Source organism: Vigna umbellata, chromosome 1 (assembly GCF_029865625.1).
Source record: "Vigna umbellata cultivar VRB3 chromosome 1, Vumbellata_1.0, whole genome shotgun sequence".
NCBI lineage: Eukaryota > Viridiplantae > Streptophyta > Magnoliopsida > Fabales > Fabaceae > Vigna > Vigna umbellata.
The window spans coordinates 95,598,551-95,611,696 of record NC_142165.1 but is presented as its reverse complement, the minus strand read 5'-3'; the positions used below and the strand labels follow the sequence as shown (position 1 = coordinate 95,611,696).

At 33.9% G+C, this 13,146-nt stretch overlaps 2 protein-coding genes across 3 annotated transcripts; both read left to right on the top strand.

Annotated features, from left to right (window-relative positions):
* The first annotated feature begins 899 nt into the window (after window positions 1–899).
* On the top strand, window positions 900–5,255 carry LOC124835115 (plant UBX domain-containing protein 8-like). 2 transcript variants are annotated; one of them, XM_088104902.1, is made up of 11 exons: window positions 901–1,059; window positions 2,043–2,113; window positions 2,246–2,819; window positions 2,901–2,984; window positions 3,088–3,200; window positions 3,334–3,541; window positions 3,680–3,880; window positions 3,964–4,095; window positions 4,541–4,684; window positions 4,781–4,837; window positions 4,956–5,255. In XM_088104902.1, exons 1-11 carry the CDS (start codon window positions 976–978, stop codon window positions 5,061–5,063), a joined length of 1,776 nt encoding a protein of 591 aa, XP_087961028.1. In that variant the 5' UTR covers window positions 901–975; the 3' UTR covers window positions 5,064–5,255. The 2 variants fall into 2 exon arrangements, with proteins under 2 accessions (XP_087961029.1, XP_087961028.1); XM_088104903.1 differs by having other exon boundaries at window positions 900–1,059; window positions 2,246–2,984.
* Window positions 5,256–8,520: 3,265 nt separating this feature from the next.
* On the top strand, window positions 8,521–11,771 carry LOC148206901 (scarecrow-like protein 28). The gene is given in 3 exon segments (XM_088104901.1): window positions 8,521–8,714; window positions 8,923–10,230; window positions 10,233–11,771. Coding segments are annotated over 2 exon segments (1,938 nt in total). The 5' UTR covers window positions 8,521–8,714; window positions 8,923–9,479; the 3' UTR covers window positions 11,420–11,771.
* Window positions 11,772–13,146: the final 1,375 nt, after the last annotated feature.

The following is a 13,146-nucleotide window of genomic DNA, read 5'->3' as shown; positions in this document are numbered from 1 at the left end:
ATTTAATTTTAATTTTAATTTTAGTAATAGTACATAATTGTAGACAGGTCCAAGTGTAAAATATGACTCTGTTGTTAATTTCTAAATTGAAAAAAAAAAGTATAAAAAATAGTAATTGTAGAAGTGGTATTTAGAATACCGGTTTATTGGTAGTTAGTAAATTTTAAAAACTTAAAAAATCAGATAGTTTTAATAATGGTTTGAAAGAATGATTTATGGTTAAAAAATAAATTTAAACAGAATAAAATGAATAGTTTTCAAAATAATTTATTAAACTTTTAACACTAATAAAAGAATAGAACATAATAATGTTTTGCCTCAAGGAAGGATCCAGATAAGAGAATAATAGAATATTATATCCAAACATAAAACACAACAATAAACCAGATCTATTTCCATTGAATATAAAGAACAGAAAACAAATAAAAAACATAATTTTCAAACAGTAAAATCAAAAGATAAAAAACAGAGCATAACAAACAAAAACCGGTATAGTTCTATTATAAATCGAATTTAATTAATTGATTATATATATATTTGCATGTTATTAAATAATAAAAAATACTTTATACATGATTTAAAAAATAATTAGTATGAAGATAACAATTTTAGTAATGTTTGAATTGATAATAATTAGGGAAATTAAATATGAAAATTGTGGTAACCGTAATTGATTTATTTATTGAAACGTATTTATAAAGTAAGTTGGATGCGTGGAGGTATTTTGAAAGCATACTTGTCGAACAAGAAGAGTTGCAAAGAGATAGAAATAGCGAAAGGAGGAAGCAATTCCAAACACTTTCACCCTATTGCGCACTTCTCACTCTAGAGGCCCACCCACCCTTTCTCACTCTCTCTCTATCTCTCACAGCACCCAATTTCTTTTTCTTTCTTTTTTTATTAAAAAATAAGACAAGGAATAAAAGCTCTGAATTTTGGATTGCCTTCTGTTTCATACAATTTCGATTGATTGCAATGACAAGGCCTAATCAAGAGGCGGTTGAGACATTCGTCAGCATCACTGGTTTGCCTGAGGCAGTAGCGCTGCAAAAGCTCGAGGTATTCTTCCCTCTCTCTTTTTTTTCTTCCAATTGTGAAAGTGCTTCTTAATAGGTTTTGATTGGGATCCAAAGCACAAAATTTGATGTAATTTGTAATAGATGTTTAATTGATCCAAGTTAGGGTTTTTGGGCATTGCTTGATCACTTCAGTTAATTTTCAATTATTTATCAATGTTTATTATCTTTTGCTTTCAAATTACATGAATTATGTAAATGGGACTCCTTTGCATACCCATGTTTTTTCTTTTGGCGAAATTTGCAGTTATTCAGTTTTTTTTCCCTCTCTAGCTCAAATATATAGATGGATTGTCTAATACTTCTCGGATTCCTTATATCCAATTCATGGATAACCGCTTTCATAGAGGTTTAACTTTAGTGAATGAACACATAAGTCCTCCAGGTTTAACTTTAGTGAATGAACACATAAGTCCTCGCAGTTAGGGTGCAAGCATTATTCTAGGAATATAGGAAATATGGTTCCTTTTGTGATTTTCATTTGTTTTTTATCATTATATGAAGTTAAACATGGAGTTCATTATGCAGAGAAACATATGTTTCATCACTAATGAAAATGTTAGAAATCTGCTTTATAGTAAATGCTAGTTCTTGTAAACTAACAACGAGGGCCAGCTAACTATATTTGAAAGTTTGTGAATATATTATGACCAATGACTGAGCTGATCTGTTTTAGCTACTTGTCTGACCTCAGATGATTTTTTTTTTGTTAGATGCTTATACATGAGATTGAAATCTTCTTATTGCAATAATTTTTTTTTTCTTAAGTGATCAATTACTCTTATGTGAGCTTTTGCTTTTCATTGCTCTACACAGACGATCTGATTGTTATCCTATAAAAGGATTTAGTGACTGATTTATTTATACTTGACAAGTTATGTAACTAAAGACTAAATACATTTTCAGTGGACTCAAGTGGTTATTTGTATATATGCTCTTCATTGTGTAAATATTATTTTGTGTCAGGAGCATGGAGGTAATCTCAATGAAGCAGTCAATGCACATTTTAGTGAAGGAGACAGAATTTTAACAACTGGGTATAGTCTCTTTTCCATTAGTAAGCAAGTGATTATTGAGAAACATAACCCATTTTACTGGTATTACTGTTTAATGTTTGCATTTTAATTCTTTATTTTTGGAGTTTAATATTTTTATTCCTTCATGGCCAGCACTCACAGTAGCTCTACTGCATTTCCTCAAGATGATTTCATGGATATAGATGATCAACAGGATGCAGATATTCAGAGAATTCCTTCACTTCCAGCTTTAGCAGCAAATGTCAATCCGTTTTCTCTTCTTGATCCTACACTTGGGAGAGGTATATTTGGTACTCCTCTTGATTCAACTGTCCAGGCACCCTTTGTTACACATCCTAGGGAGGTGAGGGAGATTCCTATAGAGGTTAAGGAGGGTAACCAATCCACTACTCAATCTGGTCATCCATCCATTGAAGATGTCACTGGAACTGTTGATGCCCGTGGTCCAGATATCCATGGGACTGTCATAATCAACGATGAAGATGATGACACTCCACTTGCCCAGATTGCACATCAAGATGAGCAAAACCATAACATCCTGGCTGATGCCTCACTCAATACCCGTGCTAGACCTAGTGCTCCTGAATCTGAGAATTTACCAGATTATAACAATGACATAGAAGAAGAAATGCTTCGGGCAGCCATTGAGGCTTCTAAACGGGAGGCTGAGGAAAATTACAGAACTCACAAACTTGGAAGACAAACTGTATGTGTTTTTCTTGATGGATTTTCTTATGCTTTGCTAAGCATGATGTCTGTGTTGGTATTTATTTTCCTCTTGGCGCAGGACTCAACTGAATCAGGATCACAGTCAAGGCAATCATATTTGGAGGATCCCGAGCTTGCCCATGCAGTTTCATTGTCCCTAAAGGTATCCCTCTAATTTGTATTTTCTACATCTTAACAGAGTTTTGAATTTTTTTTAGCATTGGAAATTTCAAACCTGGATTTCCTCTAACATGAAATGAGTTCAGACAGCTGAGCAAGAAAAAGCATGGCGTGTACAAGGAGGAGATTCTGAATCTCCACCAGCCGGGCCATCAAAGTCATCAGAGGCTGGACCAGTGGAAGTGGCATCTAATGGAAGGTACGTTATCTCTTCTACTGTGCTTGCTGTGCACCTGTAGCTGTTGCTCACTGCTGCACTAAACTAAGCATTTCCTTCAAGGTACATTCTCTTGGATTGTAAAATTTGAAATGGGCAATTGTGGTCATTCTAGGTTGCAGGCAGGAAGCTTGTCCTTTCATGATGAAGCTGAAGATATAGAGGAGCAACCACTCGTTAGGAACAGATCTAGACATATGTCTTCAGGATCCGCAGGGTCAGTCAAAGATGTTGAATTTGCTGAGGCTAGCACACTACCAAGCACAGCGCCACAGGAGACCAGTAATCCTCCTCATAATAGAAATTCCTTCCCCTCTGATGAGGTATAGCCTTTCAATTTTTCCTTTTCAAAAAGAATTACTATTCCTTTTCAAGAAGAATTACTATGTTTTTACTTGCCACGTCATTTCAACTTGTCCCTGCCTCTCAATTCCCAATCTTTGACTACAATGAGATTGCAGTGGGGTGGCATATCTTCAGAGGAGCATGATGAAGCAGTAATGCTTGAAGCTGCAATGTTTGGTGGAATCCCGGAAGGTACTGGATACCAGTATGCTTATGCACCACATGAGTTTATGCAAGGTAGGGGTTCTAATCCTCGTGCCTCATATCGCCCACCTTCACCATCACTAGCAGCACAGCGTTTGATAAGGGAACAGCAGGTATGTCTTGTTTCTCAAATAGTTTGGAGTTGTTGGTTGTTGATGGTCTAATTGTAGTTATTGCTGTCTGTTTATTCATGCAGGATGATGAATATCTTGCATCATTACGAGCAGACAGAGAAAAAGAATTGAAGGCCAGAGAAGAAGCCGAGGCTGCTCTTGAAGAGGAAAGGCGGAGAGCAGAAGAAACTCGCAGGAAATTACAGGAAGAGCAGGTAGTGCAATTATAACTGATAGCACTTCTTTCTCTTGCCCCATTCTTCAATCGTCCTACCCTGTTTTGCTGATTGGAGTCTGTTTTTAGTCTTCACACTCACTAGAAATGGCCTTTATAGCTAAATTGCTAGAGTTACCATTGATATCCTTTAAGTCATTGACACCTATCATTATCTCCTCTTAATTCAAGTGTGAATGTTATCAGAACTTAGAGACTCTTTAACTAGTATTAGAAAATAAAAATTCTGGTATAAATATCGTCAGTCAAGAATCGGTCCATACTTGGTCCCAGAAAAAAAAAAATCTGTATTTCATATCATGTACTTGTTCTGTATCCTGGATGTGTGGCCTTGGGCAGATCCTAGCTATAAATTGATTGTCTTATGCAAAGAAAACAAACATTTCCAAGTTGCTTAATCTTGGATTTTGCATTAATTGTGTCAGGAATTGGAAACACAATTAGCCGCCAAAGAAGTTTCCCTGCCCCCAGAACCATCGTCAGATGATGATAACGCTGTTAATTTGCTGGTAAAAATGCCAGATGGCAACCGTCGTGGACGCCGATTCCTAAGATCTAATAGGCTACAGGTGATAGTCTATTAGAAAGTATTGTTTCTCCCCCCCCCCCCCCCCCCTTTTTTTGTTGTGCACAATTGTACTAAACTTGCTTCCGGATAATTTCAGTCTCTGTTCGACTTCATAGACATCGGTAGGGTGGTGAAACCAGGCAGTTACAGACTGGTATGAAATACCATTACCTTTCAGTTTTATTATTGATACTAATTTTTCAGGGAAATGGTTAATTTGTACTGTAATTTTAATTTTAATGTGATTGTCTTTTATGTTATTGTTGGGACAGGTGAGACCATATCCTAGGCGTGCTTTTAGTGATGAAGAAAGTGCTTCAACTCTGGCTGAACTTGGCCTAAACAACAAGCAAGAAGCTTTGTTTTTGGAGTTAATCTGATGCATTGTTGGAATTTGCTACGAAACAAGCTATTGAAGTTTTTAGTTTATTAATTAAAATTAAAATTTGAACTACAATACACAGACGGATATGACATTTTAGTTTAATCTGGGATTGTACTGTTTGGGTGATGCAATTTATAAATTTACAGATCTACATGAAATACAGTCATTTTTACTTGTGATTACCAAATCCTTATGCCGATTATTTGTATATTTTGCGGTAAGATTGAAATAATTCATGATTAATGAAATTGCAGATGTTCTATTATGTGCCCACCTTCTTTCCAAAGAAAATTCCAATTCCAATTTAAAGGCTACTTATGCTCTATTAATCTCTTTTTAGTACAAGAAAAAGAGAGTCAAGCTTACTTGTACCATAAGATAAGAAATATAATGAATTATTATACAAAGTATTCAATACTTAATAGACTTTTAGTTATAAACCATTTCTTTAAAGGTCAGCTCTTAGAAATGTCCCCATAATTTGATTTGGTTCAACTAAGGGAAAAAAACCTAAATAGACAGCATTCATTTTGCTTCTTTTTCTTGGCTAAATCTAGAACAAACTAATTCAATCAAGAATTAGGGAGCTTGGTTTTGTCAATAACAGTTATAATATTTTTTCATTAACAAATAAATGGATAAGGGATTCGTGGTGCTTAATTCAAATAATTTCTTTTAACTAATATATATATATATATATATATATATATATATATATATATATATATATGTATGTATGTATTCAATCGAATAAAAATGGCTAGTATTTTTCTCATAATTTTATTTTAGCTACACATATGTACTCCGTTCATAAGTTTCTTCAGTTAAACATGAACTAAACTAACGAGTAATTAGGTAGATTGGTTTGGTTAATCTCATTTTCAAAATATAGATTCATTTCTTTTAACCAATATATCCAAACGAATTGGATGTATTCCGTCCATAATTTTCTTAGCTGATCATAAACCAAACTAACGAAAAATTAGGTAGCTTGGTTTGGTTAATCTCATTTTGTATGTATCAAAATATAGATACAAAATTCACTTTTATTAGTTCAAAATATAATTTCTTTTAATCAAACCAATATTTACTGCGAATATATACAATCAATATAAAACTAAAGTTGATTAGTTTTCAATATATGTTTTAAAATCCTACCTGTCAATCAACGGACGTCAATGAAATTATTTTAGGATTTAAAATATATAAATTAAAATAAAACTAAATCTCTTCGGTCTTAACATTCAAAATACATATAAAAGTTTAAATAAAATTTATCTATCATACTTTAATATATATATATATATATATATATATATAATATGAAAGATGTTAAATGCATATATTGGAGTTTGTTTTGAAATAATATGAATTATAGATGTTGGTAATTGTTAGTGAGAAATGGAAATAATGTCAGATGAATTTTGATGCATTGGTTCGGGATTTTCATGGTTTTTTTTCTTTGATAGTTAGAAATGTAGTTCTTGATTTAGATATTGTACAAGCACAAGTGATGTATAATGATTGTACTATCTATGCACGCTCAAATATTAGAATGCACATTCAAGCAATTTGGATGATAGCTTCAAGTGAGAAATCTTAATTTGAGCAAGAGAAAGCAAAATTATAGTTTATTTACAAACAAAAATATATTTAATTATAATTTTAGTTTATTTAAATATTAATTATTTTATGGGTATATAAATATTAAATACTATAGCAATAGCGACGAATATTATACCAATACTGATGTAAAAATTTTTATTTTATAATTGGATGTTTGAATGTATATTTTAGAAAATGGTATTTTAAAAAATAGTGATTATATATATATATAATATATATATATTAATAATTAAATATCTGTATGTTTATATGTTGTAGATTCAACTTTAGCGGCCATTAATCAAAATTTCAAATTTATTATAACATCTGGATTTAAGTAAATTTAATACTCTTAATTGTATTTGACGAACCATTAAATTACTCAAACGAATGCTGATTATATATGTTTTTATAATTGTCTTAAGTTAATAATAGTGAATTAATTAAATAAAAAATATCAAGTATCAATATATATAACATTAAAGTTTAGTTTTTATTCAAATTCAAATTTTAAACAAATTCGATGTATATAAACATATAAATACTATAATAACAATAATGTTTAACATTAAATTGATATTTATATGTTTTTTTATTGTATTTTTGAATGAGATATTTTGAAATATATTTATAGAAAATAATAATAAATTATGTTAAAGGATTTTTAGAATCCATCTCTCTCTTTCTCTCTCTCATATATTTTTAAGCAAATGCTATATTATAAGTAATTAAATTTAAATAAATAATAATTTAAAAGGATAAAATAATAAAATAATTATTTTAAATTTAAGAATATAAAATTTAAATGAACGGTTATTCGAAAGATAAAAATAGAAGAATAATTAATTTAATTTAAAGTAACCGTTACCTAAAAGTGAAATAAAGAAAATGTATAAAATCTTCTATATATAGATAGATATATATAAATATACAATTTACACGAATCTGGATACTTCAGAATCTACAGAAAAGAAAAAAGAAGAATGTAATGTGACTCTTGGGCTATTAACTTATTTACATTCACTTTTTGAGTTATGCAAAATAACTTTATTATACTGATAATGTACAAGTTACGTCCTTATGAAATTATTTTTGACAATTTTTATACTATGAGTAAATTTTGGTAAAGTATAACGTCTTCTAGAGTAAAATAAGTGGTCTAAAAATCTCCCAGAAAAAAAAAATATTTAATAAGGGTGAAATATTAAGTGAAAAATACATTAACCAGAAAAATAAAATTAATGTTAGCATGATTAGCATAGGATAAAGGAAATTATTCTTCTCACTTTCTAAACACCAAAATAACTAGAGCAGTCAAATCGTCATCAATGGTCAAGACGAGGAGGAGCATCCAATTCTGGGACCTTCTCCACTCGTGTGCCACGTGTTTCACTAGACACCATCATGAAAATAAAATATGCTCTGCAAACTGTACTTAAAATAAAAAAGAAAAAAAAAGTTGTGTTTATTTAATGGAGAAGTATGATCCTCCATCAAAAAAAAATGAAAAAAATACAAAAAATTTAATTAGAAAACAAATAAAAAAGTATTTCAAAGAAGGAATAATAAGTGGTGTAATTATAAGGTGTAAAAGTAACGGTCAAGTGAACGGATATCAGGGGACAATACGTGCAACGTGGCACGTGAAAAGTCTGAGTGGCATGAGTTATGCGTACACCAACTCCCTCTCAGCAACGGTCATATTTCACCGACATGGCGCAACGGTAACGTAAATCCCCAGCTGTGGACCGTTGGATCTGAATCGGAGGGTGCAGGAGCAAAGTGTTTCTGTCCCTTTCCGAAGCATGTTGTCATCATCATATTCCTTACTTTTGCTCTCATGCTGGTAGATGAAAGCACTCGTAGGACCAGAAGAGAAGAGAAGAGAAAGAAGAGAAGAGGGGATAACTACAACTACCTACTATGATGGAGTGGTGAAGAAGAAGAAATAGTAGAAGTAGAAGAAGAAGAAGTGTATAACGCAACATGGTGGTGGAGGAAGATCGTACGTAGTTTGTGATATATAAAAGCACTGGTAAAGGTTTGTGTTATCTTTTGGGTAAGTGAGAGGGGGGGGGGGGTTTCTAGTAGTAGTCTTCTCTTGTTCCTTCTACTTCATTCAAGCAAATGCTGCATGTTTAAAGTGCATTCATTCAGAGGTTGGGTTTCTGCCTTTTACTTCACCCGCTGCTGCAATGACGGACTTGTTCAACGTTTCCACTGCTAATATGCCTTTCACTGTTTCTCAGGACTTCTTCTGCCGCCAATTCCAAGGTGTATGTTTCTGTTTCTCATCCCTTCTTTCTCAACCGCAAACCACTTCACACTTCCTATAATGTCCCTTCTTTGAACGTTTCGGGAATCCGATGATTGCATTCATGTCTAGCTAGCACTTTTTCCTTACGCTCTTCCATTCTTTCATTCTTTCCTGCATATACCAATAACTTCTTATTCTTTTCAAATTACATTTACTTTCCATTTTTTCCAGATTCAATTCATATAGGAACACTTGGGATTTGTAAACATTAAATCAACCCCAAACAGTTTCTTAAATTCATCGGATTCCTTTGTTTTTGACATAAAAAGAATTCTTTAGAAAAAATTTCCACACACTCACATAGATTTTCACACTGCATTTTCTCTCTTCTTCACATACGCATGCGGATTAAGCTTTTAGAGGAAAAGAATAGTACATATATTTTGCATAGTTGATCAAAGTTATTACTAGATAAAGAGAAAGGGAAGGGAAAGAGAAGCAGCAGCATTGGGGTTAGTGAAACAACAGGCCTTCCAAAAAGCATAGACGATGTTGGCTGGGTGTTCTAGTTCGACATTGTTGTCACCGAGCCACAGATTGAGGAGCGAAGCACCAGCACCGTTTCAAGCCTGCCATTTCCCGCGACCTTCCATGAGCACGCAGAGGTTGGATTTGCCATGTTCTACCTTCACCCGCAAAGACGGCTCTTCACGCTCGCAGCCCCTCAGGCCAGTGGGGCTCTCGGTGGAGAAACCCATAGAAGCCAAGACCAGCACATGTTCTCTCAAGCACAACATTCGACTCCCACCTTTGGCCATCACAGCTGCAGCACCATTGGTTGAAGAGTCCATCAAGGACAAGAGTTTGAAAAGGCTCGCGGAGCACGATGAGTCCTTCACCAACGTACCCAAGAGGAAAAAGGGTATCACGGAGTTTGACAATTCCGGTGATAACTTTTGGTTTCAGCCTGGCGTTGAGGGTAACACTTTAGGAGGGCTTAACAACACTTCACTTGCTTTCTCCCCGGAGGAAGAGACGGTTTGTTTTGTTCCTTCTGAACTGGTGTCTCATTCTGCACCTTTTCCCTTAAACCCGTGGCTGGAATCGTGTGTAACAAAGATCACCAACTTCGGTGAGGGTAGCCACCGTCCTCGCCAGCATCACAACGACCATGCAACTGAAGGGTCGGTCTCCAACGCTTCTTCTGAGAGCCAAAGCCTGAGGCTAAACGAGAACGCGTCAGATCATGAAGTGGGAAACGGTTCGGGAAATCCTTACCGTCATCACGAGGTGGAGACAGGGAAGAAGATGATCATCACGGGTTGGAACTCGTTAGCTTGCTCACTGGCTGCGTGGATGCCATTGGATCAAGAAACGTAGCTGCTATAAACCAGTTCATCGCAAAATTAGGTGATCTTGCATCTCCAAGGGGAACCCCCATAAGCCGCATATGCGCTTATTTCACAGAAGCCTTGGCCATCAGAGTAACAAGGCTTTGGCCTCATGTTTTTCACATCACCACCACTTCCCGAGACATGGTGGAGGATGACGAAACCGGAACTGCACTGAGGCTTCTCAACCAGGTGACCCCAATTCCAAAGTATATCCATTTCACATCAAACGAGATGCTGCTGAGGGCGTTTGAAGGAAAAGACAGAGTTCACATAATAGACTTCGACATCAAGCAAGGTCTTCAATGGCCAAGCTTGTTCCAGAGCCTAGCGTCGAGACCACACCCTCCGAGTCACGTGAGAATCACGGGGATAGGAGAATCAAAGCAAGAGCTAAACGAAACCGGAGACAGACTCGCGGGCTTCGCGGAAGCGCTGAACCTCCCCTTCGAGTTCCACCCCGTCGTGGACAGACTCGAAGACGTGAGGCTGTGGATGCTCCACGTGAAGGAGCAGGAAACGGTGGCCGTGAACTGCATTTTGCAGCTGCACAAGACGCTTTACGACGGAAGCGGAGGAGCTTTGAGGGACTTCCTGGGACTGATCCGCAGCACGAATCCGAACGTGGTTGTGGTGGCCGAACAGGAAGCAGAACACAACGAGGCAAGGCTGGAAGCAAGGGTGTGCAAGTCGTTGAAGTATTACTCAGCGTTGTTTGATTGCATCGAGGAGAGTGGGGTGGCGCAAGAGAGTGCAGTGAGGGTTAAGATAGAGGAGATGTACGGCAGGGAGATAAAAAACATGGTGGCATGTGAAGGGAGGGAGAGGTTGGAGAGACACGAGAGTTTCGGGAAGTGGAGGAGGATGCTGGTGGAGCAAGGAGGGTTGAGATGTTTGGGAGTTTCTGAGAGGGAAATGAGTCAGAGCCAGTTGCTGTTGAAGATGTATTCTTGTGAGAGTTACAGTGTAAAGAAGGTGGAGATTGAAGGAGCAACAGGGGTTACTCTTAGTTGGCTTGAGCAACCTTTGTACACTGTTTCAGCTTGGGTTCCTGTTGATGTTGCGGGTACATCGTCCTCTTTTTCTCACCCAACTTGATTTCATTTTCTTTCTTCATTGATTTCTTCACAGTCAAGCTATACACACGTAAAGGGAAGTATTCTTTCTAGGTAGGGAAATTGTCATCACCATCATTATTATCATTATTATTCTTTGATTCTTTGTTGCAGATAAGATTTGGTAGCCCAAAATTTAGTTGGTGCAATTTGTATCAATACATACAGAGCAATACTGCCTTCTGTTATTTGTTTTTTTAGTCGTGATCATTGTCTAGAGCATAGGGTCATTTTCAGAGATCATTGTTTCATTCTTTGTTATGTAAGTCCAAATTCTTTAGTTCCACGAGTCATTCAGATTGAAATGAAATTAAATGAATTCAGTTATTTTTGTCCCTCTGTTTCCTATTTGCTATGTTTTCTTTCTTCTGTTTCTAACTGCAAGAAGGCATGGCCATTGAAGACCTTGCTTGATGCTGAGAATGATTCAATTGATGAGTTTAAATTGGTACAGAAATTGACAAGTGATGAACTGGTTTGTTCTATAATTCATGTGTTGTGGAAACAAAATAACTTTGATTTCATCCCATTCTTTCATGGCCAAACTATCTGGTTATCCAATTATTTAGGCCTGTTTAAGGATTTTAAGGACATTTTCTAAATTTGAATGCAACCAAATGAAATGAAATGGGTTTCTAACAAGTAACATGATATTTTAACAATTTTTAAAAAAATTTATTGATCCTTGAAACAATTAACTAATGTAAAAAAAAGTTGTCAAAATTTTTTCACTAAAAAACATTTTCCATCTAATAAATTAGGATAATGATACTTTAAAAATACTTTTTAACAACATTTTAATATTATTAATGTGTCAGTCATTATTTTATTATTGATTCTAGTGTTTTGAAAATACTTTTTAACAACATTTTAATATTATTAATGTATCAGTCATTATTTTGTTATTATTCTAGTGTTTATGATTATTATTATTAATTCTAAAATAATTTTAGACTAATAAATGACTGAATAATGTTAAAATGTTATAGAAAAAATATTTTCAATATTTTTACTGGAAAAAAATTATCCGACTTCATTTTTTCCTTTTAACAACAACTTGGAATAATAATGCAATATTAAATTAAATTATTTAATTAAAATATAAATTAAATTATTTAATAATATATCAATAAAAACAATAAATTAGAGGGTTGGCAATGTCTCTCGGTCCTCTTTTACAATTATTTAGGCCTTTTTCATTGGATTTTCTCTAGTGAAATAGTTGAAAAACAATGAATAAATAGAATGTCTTTATTGAAAAGTAAAGTTTACATAACATTATATTAAATGGCATTCACATTTTTTTCTTACAATTTTAAAATAGATATTTATTCTTTCTCTGAAAAATATAAAGAGAACATCTTTAATAAAGAGAAAACTGAAGTTATTTTCGTTAACGTTATTTAATGAAATTCACATTTTTTTAACAATTTTAAATAGATATTTATACCCTTAAGTTTTCAAGTAAATAATAATTACACTTTTTTAGTTTCTAAAAGCATTTATCTTCTACGTTTCACAAAAATATAACTAAATAATAATTATACTTTTTTTAGTTTCTAAAAACTTTTATCTTCTTTGTTTTATTGTAGTTTTTTTTATAATGGTTTAATATATACATTTCATTATCGATTTTATTCTTATTAATATTTTTTTAATAATTATTTTATTTTAAAAATCTTATAACTATTTTTTAAAAGTATAATTTTA